Source organism: Balearica regulorum, chromosome 1 (assembly GCF_011004875.1).
Source record: "Balearica regulorum gibbericeps isolate bBalReg1 chromosome 1, bBalReg1.pri, whole genome shotgun sequence".
Classification (NCBI taxonomy): domain Eukaryota; kingdom Metazoa; phylum Chordata; class Aves; order Gruiformes; family Gruidae; genus Balearica; species Balearica regulorum.
This window is the reverse complement of record NC_046184.1, coordinates 151,333,811-151,354,819: the sequence shown is the minus strand read 5'-3', so window position 1 is coordinate 151,354,819 and position 21,009 is coordinate 151,333,811. Positions and strand designations below refer to the sequence as shown.

Genomic DNA, 21,009 nt, shown 5'->3' with positions numbered 1-21,009 from the left:
AATAGAAAAAAAAAAAAAGAAGGAGGGTGGGAAGTAGCCAGGAAAGAAGGGGGTAGGTACAGAAGTGAGGAATGAAGATGCACAGCACCACACTCCTCAGAGCTCTGCACTTTGCCAAGCACCATCAGCAAGACATTTTCAAGCAGGTCTTTCCTACCTAGTGGAAAACTGGTTGCTTTGTTTTCAGCCAGGGTGTTCCAGTCTAGAATGAATCCTGTTTCAATTTAGAATTCTCTGAGTTTTTATCTGTTCTGAGAGATCTTAAACATTGCTACAATGTAAAAATAATGACTGCTATTCTGTACAACTGGTATATCCCAGAGAAAAAAGCACAGTCCCTGCTGCAGAGAAGCCTCCATTTATCAGTACTTGCCCGTTCACAAACACTACTTCAGACAAATTTATTCCAGATCAAGGAAAAGGTTTCGTTTCTCACCTTGTTTAAGCCCCTCAAATGTAAACACTGGATGAAGGCCACTGCCACAGTTCTCTTGCGTACACAAGTTTGAGAACTGCCCAGCACTTCACAGACGTGGGCACTGTGGGGTGATGCTGTTACTGAAGGTGCACATCTTCTGGATCAAACACAAGTTACCTGTTTTTTTGCTGTTTTGCATTTGTATAATGAATTTAAGGAATGGTTTTCTTTTAAAATATGGAAGACACTGGACCTTTGTGGACAAGAGCATCTGTGTTTTCAGTTGGACTACTCTTTTTTTTTTTTCTTCAATGGTTTCTTCTGAGGATGGCTTTAGTTATACCAGCAACAAAAATTCTGCTAAAAGGAAGTTGAGATTACTGCAGGAACTTGAAGCAACCTTTAGAAGGTGAGAAAATTTCAGGTTAAAACCCAAAAGCCTAATACTTCCTATCACCCTGACAGCCCAGTGACCTACTATACAACCCTTAAAAGATAATACTTCTTGGGATATAGTACTGCAAGCTATTACGCACAATGCAACTAACTCATTTTGCAACTCCTATGCAATGAAAAAACGTCCTTAACAAATGATATATCTTAAGAACAGATACAATAATTTTTCAGCAACCCTTCTGCAGTAGTTTCCTGTAGCAGCTGTTCAGTGTTGATCCAACTGATTTCTATCAGTGGCTAAAGATTAATAACATACTCTAATTAGTCATATCTGCTATATGAGGTACTTGGCATCACTTAAATGTAAAAGTCTCCTAAGCACTCCAGTTTCATCCATAGTTCAGTTTATGCCATTTATTCACACGCAAAAGTGTAATACCTGTATAAATGTCACAGGCAGATGAAAAGGTGTAGCATCTCTGCTTCCATCCCCATCAAGGGAAGTACTGCCAGCAGCTTCAAAAGGCTTCAGATTTACAGTCCGCACTGTGCAGCTTCGACACCTGCAGTCTATTCCACCCAGCCCATCTGCGACAGAAGGGGAAGTTTCAAGAGGCAGAAGACAAGTGTGAGGCTGGTAGCTAAGGGCCTGTTGTGGGAGGCAGTTGAACCAGCAGGACTTTGCTGCGTCCCTTTATACTCTCCCAAATTGTCACTAGAGTTACTTCCATAAGATATACCTATAGAAAGATACTATATGATAGGTAACAAGGAAAAGAAATAGCAAATATAAATGTCATAGAATCCTAGAATGGTTTGGGTTGGAAGGGACCTCAAAGATCATCTAGTTCCGACCCTCCTGCCATGGGCAGGGACACTAGACCAGGTTGCCCAAAGACCCATCCAACTTCCAGGGATGCGGCTGCCGCAGCCTCTCTGGGCAACCTGTTCCAGTGCCTCACCATCTTCACAGTGAAGAATTTCTTCCTAACATGTAGTCTAAATCTACCCTCTTTTAGTTCAAACCCATTACCCCTTGTCTATCACTAAATGGCCTTGTAAACAGTCCCTCTCCAGCCTTCCTGTAGGCCCCTTCAGGTACTGGAAGGCTGCAATTAGGTCTCCCCGGAGCCTTCTCTTGTCCAGGCTGAACAACCCCAACTCTCTCAGAGGAAAGGTGCTCCAGCCCTCTGATCATCTTCGTGGCCCTCCTCTGGACTCACTCCAGCAGCTCGATGTCCTTCTTGTACCGGGGCCCCCAGAGCTGGACGCAGTACTCCAGGTGGGGTCTCACAAGAGCGGAGTAGAGGGGCAGGATCACCTCCCTCGACCTGCTGGTCACACCGGTTTTGATGCAGCCCAGGACATGGTTGGCTTGTATGTCCTTATATATTCAAGTGTTACAAACATGTTTTCTGGTACTTTGAGGTTTTATGTCACGCAACCCTACGTCCAGTGAACAGAGGACACCTTTATATCCTGCACAGCTAATTTTGTCTTTCTGTATTTAAAGTAGTAACAGGGACAGCACCTCCTTAGTATGAACTGTCCCAAGGGGTTTCTGTGTCCCAACGAATACTGCAGACATCCTTTATCTCTTTTTTAAAAGCAAAAAACCCACACCACCAGAAAAACCAACCACTCCACCTAGCTTCAAAAAGAAGTATCCGTTATTTATGCCCATTCTACTACCAGTTTCTCAGGTACTCTAAGGAACTGCAAAGTGAAATAATGAGTAGAGCTCAACAGCCGGCTAGCAAAAGGCCTCTAGCTTCAGGGGAAAAATACTGAGGAAACACCTGGTGTTTCGACTAAAGTTAGAGCTAGCTCTAGATACAGCCCAAGCAACTGAATTATTCTGGTGGTTACAAACATTTAATATTAAGTTTCCAAAGTCTCTCTTCATGGGCAAGGACTGATGTCCATGCAAGGACGCATTCTGTAGGCTGTCTGCAGTAAGCTTCAATGCTTTACCTGCATCGATGCAGAGGCACGCATGGACACAGATCTGTTCACTTCCATTGTCACCTCTTGACAGTCCTACCATAGGCTTGCAAAATGCCTTTTAATGAAACAAGGACACAGATTAATATAACTTGCTAGCTTCTCATGCTTCCCAGTAATCTAGGGGGGAAGACAGTTTACAGCTGTCTATACAGAAGGGTAGGTGCACCTAAACTACACTGATTCATTTTGCATGACTAATCTAGGTGAAAAAACACAGAATGCTTTTGCACCTTGACCTGAGTTATTACTTGCTTTTAAGGTAACTCTTCCACATGCCACTAGCAGCTTAACTCCTTGTAAAAAATATCGTAATAGGGTTTCTTCAGGTTTTACCACAGAAGATGAAATACATCACCTGTAACGCAGTTCTATTAAAAACAAACAAACAAAACCTGGTAGCTTGGCTTAGTTTTTCCAATAATGTGTGCATATTGGCACATATCAGTACTAATTTTGGCTAAACTGAAAAATGATACAAGATGAAATCTAGAACAGCTGCAAAATGATAAGAGAAGATGCTTTGTTATAACAAAACTGGGAATTAAAAATCGTATGTTCCATTTTTTCTGTCAAACTGTTCACAATTTGACACAAACTCAAAAGCTATTCTCTCTCCCAAATCCTAATCCTATTAATCTCAGACTTCTTCCTTCTCCCCACACCCAGTTGAGGACACAAAAAAATGACAGTATGCACCTTTTGGTTGTTTTTTTTCAACGCCAACAAGGAAACAAAATGCATTAATAAAATATTTTTTTCTGGATGAAGTCCATAGAGTTTATTGCCTTCAGGTTCATATGCATTTCATATAACTCAATGCGTATTAAGTCAGGACTGTAGCCCCTTTACTCCTCCTTTCTAGCCAATGGAAAAATATGTTAGCAATGCAATGCTAAAGGACTTCTCTCCCAGCAAGAAGCCTAAAGTTAAGTGGGGCCATTCTGATGTACCAGGGCTCTCCTGCAACAGCTGTCGCTACACTCAACACAAGTTGGTTTTGCTTTTGCAAAGTTACTAGCTACGCTAAGAAATGTTGGTAAGAGGACCAACTAAAATACTTAGCATCAGACATTAATTTACATTAGAGCACTCAGCAAGTCATCTCTCTCAACTGTTATTCTGTAGGAGAAGGGATGTATGTTTAGATACAATTTTCTAAACAACTAGTCAAGCCATTGCATGATCAGCCAGGCTCGTGTAGACTGCTCTCCTGCTGAGTCCTCCACCTCCCCCATAACTTCAGCTGCTTCCCGCATGCCCCCATTCCCCCCTACACTTCCAAGAACACTTCCCCCTCCCTTCTCCTCTCAATCCTGTCCCCAAGCTACTGCTTTGGGGTTGCTTGGTTTGGAGCTGCACGTGTCCTGATCCATGAGTATGGTAACAGCCAAGCCTTTTTTTTCAGTCCAAGCACAAATCTGTATGTCTCTCAGAGGAGTTACTGTCAGCATGAGATTTACTAGTTTTAACATCTATTTTGGTAAGGCAACAGCTTCAAAGAATTTTTAGATATACCAAAATCCCAGAATCTAGCTTGGTAATGAAATGAAACTTCCCTTTAGAGAAGCTGCCAGCTGTAGTTAAGACACCCTACAAAAAGCCTTAATCCTAAACCTTTTTTAATTAGGTATTGACCTTTACATAGTGACCAAAACTAGTATTAGTCTTCCCAGAGTCGGAGAAATAAGGTCAGGATGCTATTTTAAGTTAAGCAATGCCACTCTCCCAGGCCCTTATTTAGACATACTTCTCTAAAAAAAAAAAAAAAAATTGTCTTCATTTACTTTGACATGAGCTATTAGACAGTAACTGTCAAAGAAAAATGTTACTGTCTTGCAAACAACTGTATTTTTTCCATGTCTTACTCTTCCAAGTGTTAAACGATATCAGACATCTCTATGATTAAAAAAAAAACCACCAAAAAAACCAAACCACAAAATGGTATAAATAGTTTTAACAGCCAATATGCAAATAGCACCTAGGTATGTAGCATACAGAAGTCGATTCAAGCATAAACAATTCATGGGCTTTTTTTATTTCAGTAAAACTAAAGCTTACAGATTCTTAACTCATAACCATTCAGAAGGACACCCATAAAAAGTTGTATTGATAAAAACTGACAGGCTTCCAGGCCCCTAAAATATTTCAAACATAAGATACAGTAAAAGATATCAAACATTACGTTACAGTCTTGCTGCCTTACACACCATGATAAAAAGTGAACAAACACATTCAGTAACTTCACACGTACCATTAAAAAGACACCAGTTAGTGCTCCAGTTTTCTGTACCATACAACTTTATTTCAAATTCACATCTTTCTAGGCAATGTATCCAAAATATTTGACTCAAGAGTACCTTTAGACTGTAAATATTCTGAAACAGGGCATCAAGCCTTTCCTATCTCCAAAAAAATCTTAAGTTTTAGCTCATGTTATAAAGAGTAACCATGTGGAACGTGACAAGTCATAACGTGAAATCAAAGTGCTTTAGTCCCATAGCGCAGACAGACACTAGTGGTTATCTAGCCATTAGTCAATACAACTCAAACACCAAAAGATATTTTTGCTCTGCTGCACTCCACCTTGCAAAAGACCTTTCGACCAGTATGGTGAAATTCCATTAATTGACAGCTAAATAGTATCAGTGGACCAACAGTTTCACGTTGCTACTTCAAACAATGAATTATAAATGAGGCATCTTTTTACCATTTTTTAAGTTCCCTTAGCGATTACCAAAGTTCTACTGTATTATGAAAGATAAAACTATGTTCCAGTTAGTCTTTTAAAATCCGAAGTGTGCTATATTCCAAATCCCAAAGCATTGAAACCCCCAAATTATTTCCCCAGACCCCAACAGCTATCTAAGACGCAGTATTTTTGTGCAATTCTTTGCTATTTGCACGTGAAGAGATAAACACTTCACCCAACAGTTCATATGAAAGAACTATAAACTCTCAAAGCAGAAAGTTACTTTAATAAGGTTTGAACATAGGTAGTTGTGTGGAATATGTGCTCAATTCAGACATGCCATGCTGAAGAGGGCTCATGTTGCAAGTGTTCAGTCAGAAAACCCTTTCTTCAGAAGCCTAAAAAGCTATTTATTTTCCAGAGTGAAGGAAGTTTAAGACTTAAGCATTTAATTATCTTTTCTGTTACAAAATAATTATCTCTACAGTATAATGTGTATGATTCCCCCCCATCCTTCACACACCTCACTGTTGTACAAGTTTGCATCTTAAACGGGAAGGGCTGAGGGAAAATTTCTGGTCCTGTCCCACAGACGTAAAGACAAGGGGCTTCGCAAGACTGATTTTATCCACCACATTTGTGGCAACCAACCCAAAATGAAGGCACATGAAATTTATAGTTTATAATTTATAAGCTAAATTATTAAAGCTGAACCTCTGTATAATTTCTAGTCCTTCTGCACAACAGTAATGACTAGCACCTATGCAGAGATTCTTTTTTTTTTTTCATGTAACTTTTCTCAGAAGCAGTGAAGTGGTGCTTGCATGCCTATGCAAATACTGTCATTTATTAGGTTTTGACACAAAGCGCAGAAATTGGTAATTTATCTGCATGGAAAGCCTGAAACCAATGAGTTGGTAGCACCCCTGTCGCTACAAGAAATGTAAGCCACCAGCAGCAACTACAGACAGCTGTTACCTTGAAAGTGCACAACTCCCAGGAGCAGTTTCCCTGTGAGGTGTTCTACAGCTTGTGGCATGCATTTAATCAGTGTCTCAAATTTGGATTTTAACATGTCAAAGCCTATCTACTTTTGGTTAGTTACCGGCCAGACATGCACATACATTCTAAGGAAGCCATCTCGAAGCATGCTTTGACAAATGTGGCATTGAAATTGGCCATACCTTTACTTCTAAGCATAGATGAGCTTCTACCTTGAGCAGCATTCAGGATCCAGGGTCAGCTCAATACCTCATTCTTAAGGAAAGCCGAGTCTGGATACAAATCTGCCTCCTAGATTTCACTGGAATTGCTACCTTTAAAGCAGAGAAACAAGATTCAAGATTTCTGAAAGCTTTAGCAGATGGATAGGCTCGTCAATCAGATTAAGACTTACTAAATTGTTAAACAACAGTTCAAAGCCTTGGTTATCACTTCTCTAGAAATACAGGTTTAAAAGAACTCAAACACCGTTGCCATGACTTAACTAGAATATGTCATTATACTGCTTTCACTCAGGATGATAAACAGGGATAGTTTCAGAGTTACGGTTATTCACACACACTCCCTTTTTTTTTTTTTTTTTTCCTTTTTCCTCTATTTCCGCACAAAGTCAGTTGAAGGGATTGGCACGCAAGTTATGAGCGAACACAGACCTGTAGCTATTATATTATGGAACCACATCAGAGTTTCATGAAGATTACATGCAATGGTGTCTGTGCTCTTTTCTAAAAGAGAATGACTTTCACAGGTAACACATACAACACAATTTTCTGATTTCAAACGCAGTGAGTTACACACACAACATTAACAAGAATTGACCAGACTTAAATAACTGGAACTGCGCTAGGTCTGGCACTTGAGAATTCACAGTGATTAAAATAAAATTGCTTTGCCTAAGACAAAACATAAGATACCAAATACATAAAAACACTCTTTGCTTCCATTATCTTGTATTAGTATTCCAAAAGCAACAAGCAAGCTCAGTAGTACCTCAGACAGCAGAGACTTCTGCACATGGTTAACTTTATTAATTGTTTGCAGTGCAATGGATTTTTTTTTTTTTTTTACATACTCACAATGTCAAATCAGGCAATTTTCAATGAATAAAGTCAACACAGGCTCAAGTCTTTGCTGGATTGAAGCTTGGATTCTGACAGGAAACCCTTATCTACCATCTCATTTTGGGTACCCAACTCCACGCTGTGCCAGGTGGTATTGCTGTTAAAGAGAAACTTAAAGTATATTTGCATATTACTGAGGTGTTCTTACATAGCAAGCTGTAAGTAGTTTATAGTACCAGTTGATAATATAAGAGTAGAGCATTTGCACTGTTCTTTCCCCCACTCAACTCGCTAATCCTAGTAGATGCACTAACACAGGTTTCCGATCCAGAAGCCTGCCTTTAGAGAGAAAGGAGCACAGCTTGTAAACACTCCAGTGTTTCTCAATGCACTCGCTGCCTCTCATTTCAGCACCGAGGGCCAAGCCGAAGCAGCTGCTCTCGGGAGCTGTAAGCCACCAGAGCCCTGGTGACCCACTGGGCTCGGTGACCCCACCGAACTGAGTTAAAGCAAGATACTCAGAGGACCCATCTCCCTGGCGCATACGAGTCTAGATGAGTACACTTGTACCTGCCTCACCTTCCGCGCTACACCCTGGGGCTCTTTAGTCTGTGCGCCCACCTCCCAGACTTCCTGCTCCCCAGCCTTATCCAAAGACATTGGACTTTGGCCTGAGCTTGAATGACGCTTTCAGGGATTTCTCCTCGTGCTCTTCTTCCTCGGTGTCACCGCGAAAGGAGGGCGTGTTGTGGATGATCTGAGTCCTGAAGCGGATCTTATTAAGCCGAGGCTTCATCCGCCCGCTGCCGGAGGCTTTCCTGGTCATCTCCTTGCCCTTGCCTGGCACTGCTGCCCCTTCGGTGCTGTCAGCTTCCTCCCCAGTGCTGTGATGGTGATGGTGGTGGTGGTGGTGGTGGTGGGAGAGCCGGTAGCTCATTAGGTTGGAGGGCAACACCTTGGAGAGCCTCCAGCGCCCACTCCCATTGCCAGCAGCCCCTTCCTCCTCCTCCTCCTCCTCCAGGGCCCCCACAAGGCTCCGCATGTCCCCGGAGGTGCCCTGGTGCAGGTACTGCGCAGCCTTGCGCCCGCTGTAGTCACGGATGTCCACATCGGCATCGTAGGCTCCCACCAACAGCTTCACCACTTCGGCGTGGCCGTGCATGGCGGCTATGTGCAGCGCGGTGTGCCCGCCACTGGTGCGGGCGTTGATGTCCACGGGCAGCTGATGCCGCTGGGCAAAGTTGACCAGCGTGGCCAGCAGCTCCTGCCGCCCGTGCTTGGCGGCCCAGTGCAGGACCGTAAAGCCGGTGATGAAGTCCCGCTTGCAGAGCAGCGCCGGCTCACAGCTCAGCAGCCCCTCCAGGCTCTCCCACCGCCCGTCCGAGGCCGACAACATCCAGGCGTGCTCCAGGGGGTCCAGGGCCACGGCGCCGGTGGTGCTCCCCTCCTCCTCGGCGGAGGACGAGGCCACCGAGGCGCTGTCCGAGTCGCCGCCGCGGCCGCGGCCCCCCCCGGGCAGGGCGCCGCGCTTCAGCTGGGGCGAGCTGCCCCGCGCCGCCTCCCGCAGGCTCCTGCGGCCGCCCCCCTGCGCCGCCGCCCCGGGGGCGCCCTCCGCCACCCCCGCCTCCTCCGCCGGCGGAGGCCGCCCCGGCCCGGCAGCTACCGCAGCCTCCTCGCCGCCTCCGCCGCGCCCAGGCAGCGGCCCCCGCCGGGACCCCTTCCGCTGGCCTCCGCCCGCCGCCGGGCTCGGCCGGGGCGGCTCACCCCGCCGTCCCGCGGGCTGAGGGCGGCTGCCAGCATCCTCGCCCGCCGGCGGCGGTGGCGGCGCCTCCTCAGCGCCCGCCCGCGGGGAGGGCGGCGGGCTCGATCGCTCCGCGCTGTCCCCCACCGCCGCCGCCTCCTCGCCGGGGCTCAGGGCGGTGGCGGGGGGCTCCGGGGCGCAGTACCGGCGGCGGAGGTGCACGTACTTGACGCCGGTGCCGGGATCCTGGCGCACGGTGGCCACTGCGTTGACCAGCTCCTTGAAGCGTTGACGAGCGGCGGCGCGGCGTTCGGGCTCCGGGGCGCTGAACCACTCCCGGAAATGGTCCAGCAGCTCCGCGTTGCGCGCCCGCCCGCCCCGCGCCGCCAGGAACCCCACCACCGACTCCTGCCGCAGCTCCGTCGGCTCCGCCATCACCGCCCCTGCCCCATCGCGTCGCGCCGCCGCTCCTCCTGCTGCTGCTGCTGCTACTTGCTGCGGGCGCGGCGAAGCCGCTGCTGCCCGAGCCCCTCCTCCTGGCGGCGGCATGCCCCGGCAATCACTGCCGCCGCGGTTGCGGCGCCGCGCCACCCTCCGGCCGGGAGGGGCCCACGCGGCCGCTACGAGCGCCCGCCTCGGCGGCAGGGCGGCTACTGGGTCCTCCCCGCTCCGCTCCTCCCCTCCTCCCCTCCCGCGTGGGGCCGCCGCGGCCCCGCCCGTCCGTGGCGCTGCCTCCGCCCGGCGGCCCGGAGCGCCCCGTCACGGCTGCCCGGTGGGTGCGCGCCCTCTCCCCTCAGCGGCAGCTCTGCCCGCGCGTTTCCCTCCCTGCCTCGCCTCGCAGGGCTATGGCCGCTTCCCATGCCGGTCGGCAGCCGGTAAGTCCCCTCCGCCGTGCGGGAGCCGGGAGGGGCGGGCGGGGAGCTCCGCCGACCGTTAACCGCCGCGGTGGCTGGTGGACACCCCCAGCGCTGGGGTTACCCGGGGGTTGGTGTCACCCCCCCGGCGCGGCTGAGGGGACGGGTCCGGCAGCACCGGCGCCAGAAGGGGAAGGAGGCGGGCGGCTACACCGTGCGGAGAGGTGGAAGCGCCGCTTGTACCGAGCAGCCCTCGCTGAGGGGGGGCGGCGGTGCTGCTGGGTCCGCCGTGGAGAACCGGCGGGGTGGCGCGGTTCACTGCGGGGGTCAGGTTGGCGGGCGAAATAAAGCCTCTAGGTGCTATTTAGTTCCCGGAGTTGCCAGGCTTTAAAAACACTTGTTGTTACAGGATCTTGTGTTCAGATGCCGCCTTTCTTAGAGCTCCCATAGCGTATCACATATTTCAAGTAATAAGTTGAATCTTGGCTATTGAAGAAATACTTATGCATAATGGGAAAGCTGCCAGCTTTATGCTTCGAAGACACTGAACCCATCCACACATTAGCGCTGAAACATTAATTCCCTTTTTGAACGTTAAATAAATCAATTAATTTCTGACTTGAGTTTTCTGCCATGTTTTACATCTCAGCAATGCAAAGCACAGAAGGGTTCTAGAAACAACATGGAGAGGGAGGAATTTGGGGAAAAATCCTCCACCCTGGTTGTACAGTTAAATGCTTTTGCATTGTCTGGTAGCAGGAAGGTAGATAAAGTACCTGTTTTGTGGTGATTCTTGGCTCGTTCTGCTGCCGTTTATGCCAGTGGAACTGTGTGTGAAACTGCCCCGTGAACTGAAAACAATGGAAAATGACTGTTACTCTTCTGAAGTTTTCTTTCCTTGGAGTGATTTTCATCCCGGACAGGGTCTTGCTCGATGGGACACACCCAAGGGAGTGGCATGGGAGCCAGAGAAGGAAGAGGGGCTGCTTTGAGTTTGGGTGCTGAAAGAGTTATTTGTTGGACCATTGTTAAAGCCATCACAGGGCCCAGCCATGTCCCGGCCAAGACCGACCTCAGGCCGAGAGTGAAAGGGCTTCATTCATGTTCCTCGGCTTGCTCACAACTTGACTGTTGAGCGTAGCTTGCTTTCTTGTTGGGGCCCCTGCCCAGACAGCTCCATTTCACACGTATTCTCTAAGGCCTGGATGAATCCTTCGCAGCTGCAGTATAACGTAGTGCAGTGCATGAACTTTATGTAAGCTTTCTCTCTTCATATATATTATGTATATATAGCGAGGTGGAGAGTCAATACTTCCCAGGCTGGGTATTGCGGGAAGCTGGAAAAGCGTCGAGAGAAAAAACAACCTAAGAGCCAAAGTATGAGAAATGATACGCAATGATTTTGCTGGTTAATGTTTGTGTGAAGAGTGTGGAGGGATGTTGTAAATCAGCAAAAGGGAGGGAGAGCAGGACTGAGGGTCCACTAAGCAGATAGATTTGGTAAGGGAAGAGAGGGAAGCCTGTACATGGAAAACTTTACAGAGAATACTGTAAAACCAGACATATAACATAGTTCTGTAATGGAGGAAGGTGATTTTGTATTAGATTTATAAATGTAAATGATGTAAATGTATTGATGTAAAGTATGTCTATATTGACATCAAGTAATATTTCCTAGTTTAACACATGCTGCGTAATTGTTAAAGTGTTTCCTACTACATTCCGGAAAGATTTTGTTTTCAAATATTTTGCAAAAAAAAGGTAAAATCACTCTCAGAACACAGTCTGATCTTCTATAAATCTGTTTACAATCTGACTGCACAAAGTCTGAGGTGCAAGTATTTACTACTGATTTTTGAAAATTTGACTGATGGGAAAGGTTTGGCAGCCATTGCTTCCATACAGCAGCATACAGTGCTCATCATTGATTAATTAAGAAAGAGGAAAATAAAAATCCTTGTTGTGGTCACAGAGACCTTCTGATAGCAACCACCATTGTCACATCCAAGACCAGCATTGCTTTCTCATTTGGACAAGGAACATCAACAAGAAGGGGCTGATGTGGTCATGGGTGAAGACGACTGACTTACTGCTCTTCAGGAAATACAGTGCTAAAGCTGCAACAGGCACTGCTGAGCCAGCACAGCCAAAGAGCTGGAGATCTTCCAAAAGTGAGTGTGGTTGCGATACCAGTACTGATACCAGCCTAAGTATTTTTCTGTGTCAAGGTCATCTCAGAGGGATGCACCAGATTTCCGTTTCTTTGTTTTTCCTTCCTTGAAAACACACAGGTCAAGAGGCCTTTCTGTGCAGAGCACAAACCTTAACATTTTCTCCTTCTGCATAGCAGTAGCTGGTCAGTCCCATCTGAACCAGCATTGTTGTCGTCGTCATCCTTTGCCTGGCACATGGAGCACTAGCTGTGAGAAACTGGTTTCTTTTCTGTCGTCAAGTCTTGATTCCCCACCCACTGCCTCTTGCCACATCTATCCATAGGCAGCAATGGAGGAACAGATACTACATGTGCTACATTATTAAGTTACTTAAACACCTGTTGATGAAGACAGGTATTAGTGGCATTTACAAATGAATATGCTGCTGTCTGTGAAATCACCTCATCACAACTGAAAAACTAACAAAATGTCTCTGCTTGTTGGTTTGTTCGTTCCTAAATACCTCAAAATACAGTCCAGAAGTTGTCTTCTGGACACATTGTGCCCCCTGTTCTCTACTGATAAGGCTGTCACTTCTTCTTCTGCCCATCCTGGGTGATTTCAGGGCATTCAAGAAAATTCTCTTCTGCCTCAGATTTCTTCAGACAGAAACATAGACCAAAAATGTAACTTTTTTTTTTTTTTAAGGTTCTTTCTAAGGTCTCTCCATACAAACATGTATGAAGGAAATCTTGTGACGTACGGTTTAAGGCAACTTCAGCTGTATTGTGTGTTGAAGTGGGCTAGAAAAGGAAAATAGTCAGTGCACCAGAATGACCAGAAGTCATTTAAAAGAGATGAGGGAAGAATCTTGAGCTTCTGATGTTTGGAGCAGTCCCTAAAAGTTGTCTACTGTTTCTGTTATACTGAATAAATTACATGATAACTGTGAGTGAAATTGTCAAATGAGTTTTCATTGAATCATCTTTTGGCCAACATTTTTTTTTCTACACACCTTTTTTGGGGTTCCATACTTGACTCCTGCGTGTTGCTTTTTATTTTATAGGATAGACTGATGTATTAATTCCATGTAATTTTTAATGTTTCTCCTTTCCTACTCTGCATCTTTATGGACTTTGCTTTCTTTGTATTTTTTCTACATCAACCTCCTATATTTTCTGTTCTTTTCTGTGTTATTTTGCCAAGGGTTCCTTTCTGTTCCCTCTGCTCATCCCATCTGTTCTCTGTCTCTCTCACACAAGTATTGACATTGAGAGATGTCAATGGTATGCATGCCTACACCACACATCTATATTTTAGATTTTGACTACCCAAAAATGGAAAGTATTTTTCCACTCGCTTCCAAAATCTGTTTAGTTTCCTACTTACCTCACATTAGGAGGCAAAAGCAACGTTGATATTTACTGGAATAAATGTACCTTTGGTTATTAGGAAAGTACTTGTCTGTAAGAGAGTAATGCAATTTGTCATTGAAAGATTAAAATAGATTTTCTGGTTTAATGAATGTCCACACCTGTTTGCGATAGTGGAAAACTCAGGGCTCTGAGAGAGTCATGTTTGGAGTGTCCATGGGCACGTTAACATGTTGTCCTCTGCCCTCCCGGCTGATGCCCAGACATCCTTCTGAGGGCCCGTGCGGAGCCTGCATCACCGCCTGGGCCTGGCAGGACGCTCACCTCCTGCCTAAGCACACAAACGTTGATTACTTTCTTTCTTCAAGCTTCGGAGGGCAAATTTCAGTCATCTCTACAAGCAGAGCGGCAAGTTCTGGACTGCAAGTCTTGTTCTGCAGGAGGCTTATGCAGAGAGATGTATGTAGTCTGAGACCCAGCTTTTGCTGTGGAATGGCCTGGTGTTACGCAGTTTTAGTCTGAAATAGGTGGCCAATTTAAAAGATAACTAATTTTTTTTTAGTTTGTTTCTGAGAGAAAAAAGATGTTACTTTTGTCTCAGCGTTTCTTTGCACGCTGTCTTTAGTGGGCAAGATGACTTTATATAAACCAATATATAACTGAATTTGCAGAAATCCAGGTGCAGTTCTGTGAAAGCTATGCTACCAACCCTTTAAAAAGGGGGGGGGAGGGAAGGAGTGAGATGTGATTTGGACCATCTCAAGCGATCTATATTGTGTGCTATTTTGATGAGAGTATGAATTCTGAGAAAGCGGTGAGAAACAGGAAGTATTTACGGGTGTATTACAGCTCTGGTAGCATTCCAATTACAAGCTTTGAGTTATTCATTGAATAAAGTTGGATGAGATGCTGTCTTCAAGCATAATTTAGCCGCTCCATCCAACAGATAGTAATTTGAAAAGACTGTCTAATCTGGTGACTTGATTGCTTTCAGCATGATTTATAGTTCTTAATTTTTGAGTGGTCACTGTTTTTCTACACTGGTGATACAGTAGTAACTTGTTTTCCGACTGGATGACGTATTATTTCTTTGAGAAGTAGTAAGAATGCAGGCATCATGGGCAATGTTTTGTGGATTTAATTTCTCTGTGTATTTGTTAGACCATAGCAGAATGAAGCTGTCTGAGGTGCTGGCATTAAGGGCGAGACATGTGATGCCCTTGGAAAATTTCCGAAGGAAAAACATAGGTCATTGCTTTTCTATTAAGAGAGTGCTCCAAGTGATGTCAGATGGAACAGGTTCACAAAGGGATTCTTCCGAAAGGAAGGTGGATGGAGGCGAGTCTCCAAATGAGAATGGTAGCTCTCAGTCTCATAACATTTTTTGCGTGGGGAACAGAATTGCAAACATGCAAGAATGTGGATTTCTAAGTCAGCATGACTGAGACTGTCTCAAGTTGAGCTGCACAGTATTTTTTGAAAGTTTTGTAGTCTAAATTAAGAGGTTTTATTGCTGCATTTTTGGTGAAACTGATTCCTGAAGACTCTGTTGTGTCTTGGGACAACTAACTCTCTGAGCAGTTTAATAGCAGTTAAAATCCCTAAAAAAATAGATACATATTTTAAAATAGAAATACATTCTGCATGTTTGTATCTCTAGCTTTTAAAATTTTTGCTATTAATTTAGTGTTGGGGGTGTTTTGTGTGTGTGTGTGTGCACACTACCAGAAATCTCCTCGTTACATGCACTGTGATCAAGCCAACTCTGGCCGTTTTCTTGAAAGAACTTAGATAGGCTATGTTTCTGTACTGGTTCTTTGTAAAAAATGGTTTTTGAGACCCTGAATTATCCCTTTCTGATCATCCTTCTGTTTGCCAGTCTTCTCTAAAACAAAAACCTTAGGAGAAGACATTAAAACATGTTCTCATGAATTATATAAATAGTAGTATTTCTGCTTGAAATTCTTGTTCTCTCCTATCCTGTATGTTCCCCTGCTGACATTCTCATTGTCGGGTCACATTCAGCTGGTGAACATCTGAGGTTTTGGGGGGTGGGGTTGCTGGTTAGGTTTTTTTGTTTGTTCACTATGTCGTTACCTCTGACAGAAAGAACTGGAGGTCTTGTGGTTAAAGTGCTAAATTACACATGGGGTGATGAGATTCATGTTCATGCTCTCTTAGTCTTTCCCTTTATTATCTCAACTAATATCTCTGTGTCATCTCCGCATGCACAAAGTGAAGATGATAATGTCTCTTCCCTGCCCCCCCAGACAGCACTGAAGAAAGCTGTGCATAAACCACAATTTCTCCGTTGCAGAAGTTCTTCTAAGTACCAGGTTCTGTAATCTGTTTTTACAACTTACCAGGACTTTTCTGTCTGATGTCATTTTTTTTTTGTCTTGTGTCTGAAATGACATAGAACTTGCCATGTGCTTTTATATATTTACATTTCCAGAAAAACTGTTCTAATTTTTAACTGTGTAGTGTAATTAAATTATGTACTGAAGAAAGATGAAATATGCTGTCTTAAAATAGCAGCAAATTTGAGATGTCTCAGAATATCTTGGCAATTGCGTAAATACTTATTGCAGTAATTATTACTCTCTTTCCTGACATACCTATCCATAAGAAGCATCTTTGGGAGAAGTTTACAAATACAAAGAAATTAACCATCTTGGATGTCTGAAATGGGTTTTTTAATAGTGATACAGCCAGATGTCTGTTGAGTTATAAGCATAGCCATAGCTTTCTAAGCAAAGCACAGAGAAGGCACCTTGTTTTGCACGTTTATTATTTCTCATTGTCCTCTGTTTCACACAGAAATTTGGCCAACTTTTCAGTGATAAACAGCCAATATAACAGTGGAAGAGCTAATTATTGTTGATTTTCATTTCCAGAAAAGAGTAAACTGAAGTTTAATTGCTGAAGTGTAATTAATCTCTCCCTTCCTTTTGAAAATGAAGTTACGGAGTTAATAGCTATGAGAACTCCAGTCGTCTGTTTCTGCACTTAGCTTTGTACAGCAAATATAGCTGCCATACCAGTTTCCTTGGCTAAACACTTTTTAATCCTGACATAGTCTTTTGTGGATGACGTGGTAGTTACCCTAAAGACTTCTGGAAACAGTCAGTAAGGTTGTGGGTGTCGGTGGTTTGTCCAGTGAAATCCAAATGGACTGGGAGGAAATAAAGTTCTTTCTACTCAGGTTTTTTCTTGGAGAGTAACAAATGGCAATGCAGGGATTTGGACGGTGGCCCAGCATGGTTTGGATTTAGGCTCGTGACGTGAAGATGAAAAGCTTCCCTCCTACGGCTGTGCTGAGCCTCTTGCGCTGCCTTTTGGTGCGCAGGCTTAATGGTTTCTTTTAGAGGAACTGTCTTCTGTTGGTGATAGAGGTGGTTTGGATGCCAGGCTGTGTAACTGTAGTTGTTAGATGTGCTGCCACTCTGTCTCAGATACGCTTGTCTTTAAACGGACCGGATACTGACATTTTCCAGTGTTTCTCAGCCCTTTTTAATAGTAATTTCCATATGGTGGAATACCTTGAGAAATTTCTTTTTCAGATGTGCTTCGAATAAATTTTTTTTTAACATCCCTGAGATGTCATATTTTCTCTTTGAATTGTTCACTTTACTTACACGTTTTTCCTCATTATATTAGTCTAAAATGAGTTAGTGCAGTCTGTAGTCCCACACAAGAAGTCCTGTGCAAAACAAGAGGATGAGTATTTGCTGTGAGAAATGTCCATATCCTTTTAGCTACAAGAATTCTGAAACTTGCTATGCATACCTGTTATAAAAGGTGGGACTTTTATGGGCTTGTAAAAATTTTCCTAGTGTTGGCTATATGTGTGTTCCCAGGAACCAGTAAAGGCATCTGGATTGGAAACATAAGAGAAGGAATAGCATGGACCTGTCTGTCACTGTTTACACTTTTGATATAGAATGTTTAAAAATACAGTTCACTTACATGAACCAAGATATTTCCTTTTCATATTAGGCAACTCATTGCCTTGATGTCATGACGCTATTTTGCTAGCTGACATGTGAAATGGAAAGCGCACCTCTAAAGATTTCTAATATTATATATACTATTTCTAGTAATATATATAATATTATCTCTTAGACTTGTGGTCTGTAGATATTGTATTATTTTACATAAATAACAATTTCAATTCCAGCTACTGAGAATGAGTTCTGATTGATAGCATACACCTTTCTGTGATTATGGTCTCTCGTGGATTCTGCCTCTTAAGTTGTTTTTAAATATTTATTTCTTCATTTCTAACAGCAAACGAACTATGATCCATTTTCTGTAAACTCTTTTCAGTTTATATTTTCAGTTGGGCTTGTCTACTTTACTTTGTTCATGTTTCATGGTTTTTTGGTTTTTTTTTTTTCAAAACATGGACTTCACTTTGAGCCTGCAAATAGTCCTGTAAAGTAAATTTGAATGTTTTCTCAAACTATGGTGGGTTGACCCTGGCTGGGGGCCAGGTGCCCACCAGAGCCGCTTTATCACTCCCCTCATTCACTAGACAGGGGAGAAAAGGTGTAACAAAAAGCTTGTGGGTCGAGATAAGGACAGGGAGAGATCACTCACTAATTATCGTCACAAGCAAAACAGACTGAACTTAGAGAGGGAATTCATCTAATTTATTACTAAGCAAAACAGAGTAGAGGAATGAGAAATAAAACCAAATCTTAAAACACCTCCCCCCACCCCTCCCATCTTCCTGGGCTCAACTTCACTCCTGGCTTCAACCTCCTCCCCCCCCAGCAGCACAGGGGGACGGGGAGTGGGGGTTACGGTCAGTTCATCACACGTTGTTTCTGCTGCTTCTTCATCCTCAGGGGGAGGACTCCTCTCATCGTACCCCTGCTCCAGCGTGGAGTCCCTCCCACGGGAGACAGTCCTTTACAAACTTCTCCAACGTGAGTCTCCTCCACGGGGTGCAGACCTTCAGGAGCAAACTGCCCCAGCGTGGGTCCCCCATGGGGTCACAAGTCCTGTCAGCAAACCTGCTCTGGCGTGGGCTCCTCTCTCCATGGGGCCACAGGTCCTGCCAGGAGCCTGCTCCAGCGTGGGCTTCCCACGGGCCACAGCCTCCTTCAGGTGCCTCCACCTGCTCCGGCGTGGGGTCCTCCACGGGCTGCAGGTGGAATCTCTACACCCCCTCATCCTTCCTCCATGGGCTGCAGGGGGACAGCCTGCTTCACCATGGTCTTCACCATGATCTGCAGGGGGATCTCTGCTCCGGTGCCTGGAGCACCTCCTGCCCCTCCTTCTGCACTGACCTGGGTGTCTGCAGGGTTTTTCCTCTCACATCTTCTCACTCCTCTCTCTGGCTGCAAAAACTGCTCCTAAGGTTTTTTTTCCTTCTTAAATATGTTATCACAGAGGCGCTGATTGGCTTGGCCTTGGCCAGCGGTGGGTCTGTCTTGGAGCCGGCTGGCATTGGCTCTGTCAGACACAGGGGAAGCTTCTAGCAGCTTCTCACAGAAGCCACCCCTGTAGCCGCCCCCCCCCCCCACCCGCCCCCCACTACCAAAACCTTGCCATGCAAACCCAACACACAAATCGTGGAATAAAGTTGATTTGACAAATCAGTTTTTTTTCAGACTTTTGCTTTTCTTGGTTCCGTGTAAATCATAAGGAATGAGTTCTAGCTTACTAGTAGAGTTCTTTTGTTGCCATTGCTAATTGCTTTGCAACTCACCTCGTTAACATATTTTTAAATTATTTTTCCCTAGCAAAATGATGGATATCGAACTTTATCCTTGTCCGGGCATGTTGGTTTTGGTAGTTTACCTGATCAACTGGTTAAAAAATCCATCAAGCAGGGCTTCTGCTTCAACATTCTTTGCATTGGTAAGTAATATCTGGGTGGTTTAAGGCTTTAGTAGTATACCTGTCTTTTAGATTGAAATCTAAATCCAATTGCAATGTTAAACTCTTTCTTTAATATTAAGCATTCCACCCCTTCCCCCAGCTTTGCTTATTTGTATCCATCCTTTGCTTTTATATTTAGCATTTTCATAAACAATATGAAGACCAAAAATGTTGAAAATTGATGCTATGCCTTTACTGATTTTTGGGCAGCTTCTTGTATTCTTTTGGGTAAACTGGGCTATGCTCTATTTTTACTGTAACAAAGAGCTTTAGATCAAAAAAATCCTAAAATTCCAAGGTTGTGTTATTGAAATATTTCTATACTTATTAAATGTTTGCTCTAGTATTTTACCTTTATTCATAAAATCCCTGTGTTGAACCCCATGTTTTCAGAGCTACTTAGGTTTTTAAAATCTGTAGGAAATTAGTTCACACTTTTAAAGAAACCAAAGTGTCAAGAGACTGTTCTACTTATTGCTCATTATCACGTAACTCTCTCTTATCTGTAGGATGAAAAAAAATAACTAAAATATATTTAGTGCTGATTATGAAAAAGGAATGCAGGCAACCATTTTGCTCCGAGAAATCAGTTGGCAAGTCTTTGCATAAATTTGTCACGTTGCTGTGATAACACTTTCCATGCTTAGCAGGTATTTATTTGATGTGCAAACTGTCTTCCCCAACCCTTCTGTTTAACTTTAGGGGAAACTGGAAGTGGGAAATCAACCTTGATAAACAGTTTGTTTAACACCAATTTTGATGACCCTGTGTCAACTCATTTTCTGCCAAGTGTAAGACTTAGAGCCCAGACTTATGAACTCCAGGAAAGTAATGTTCTTTTGAAGTTGACCATCGTAAATACAGTGGGATTTGGTGACCAGATAAACAAAGAAGATAGGTAAGTGCCCTCTTGTTGCTATGGTACGCAGAACTTTGTCTTCAATTGCAAGTTGATTTTTCTTTGGGCTTTGTAGTAAATATTTGTTTTACATGTGTTCCAAATATTTGGTTAACTGCTTTCTCTGTGTACCAAAATAAACTTGGTTTTTTTTCCTGTCTAGGAAATTATTTGAGAAATCAGATGAACTCTGCCCCTTTCTTTATGATATAATCTTTTATAAATGTGTGTAAATAAGATGTGCAGTAGTGACTAGAGTTTCTTTTGGGGTGGAGGAAAGCAGGGAGAAGGTCTTTAAACAACCAAACAGTTTATAACGTACTGTATATTATATAGATTAGATCTACAGGGTTTTTAACAATTTGATTGGAACATATTGAAGACCTTAAAGTGGAAGGAATATCACGTGGATTACTGAAGGCCTTTGTTTTTTATGTTGGACAGCTGTGGTGGGTTGACCCTGGCTGAGGGCCAGGTGCCCACCAGAGCCGCTCTATCACTCCCCTCTTTCATTAGACAGGGGAG

The 21,009-nt window shown here is 44.2% G+C and overlaps 2 protein-coding genes across 2 annotated transcripts in view; one reads left to right on the top strand and one right to left on the bottom strand.

Moving 5' to 3' along the window:
* Positions 1–21,009, bottom strand: part of SH3RF3 (SH3 domain containing ring finger 3) — a 362,642-nt gene that overhangs the window by 37,173 nt on the left and 304,460 nt on the right. The window lies entirely within an intron of this gene.
* SEPTIN10 (septin 10) overlaps positions 7,085–21,009 on the top strand; it is a 36,391-nt gene continuing 22,466 nt past the window's right edge. The window contains 7 exon segments of the mRNA XM_075739166.1: positions 7,085–9,862; positions 9,864–9,950; positions 9,952–10,084; positions 10,086–10,130; positions 10,133–10,189; positions 19,448–19,565; positions 20,289–20,484. Coding sequence (XP_075595281.1) covers positions 8,799–9,862; positions 9,864–9,950; positions 9,952–10,084; positions 10,086–10,130; positions 10,133–10,189; positions 19,448–19,565; positions 20,289–20,484 — 1,700 coding nt within the window. The 5' untranslated portion in view covers positions 7,085–8,798.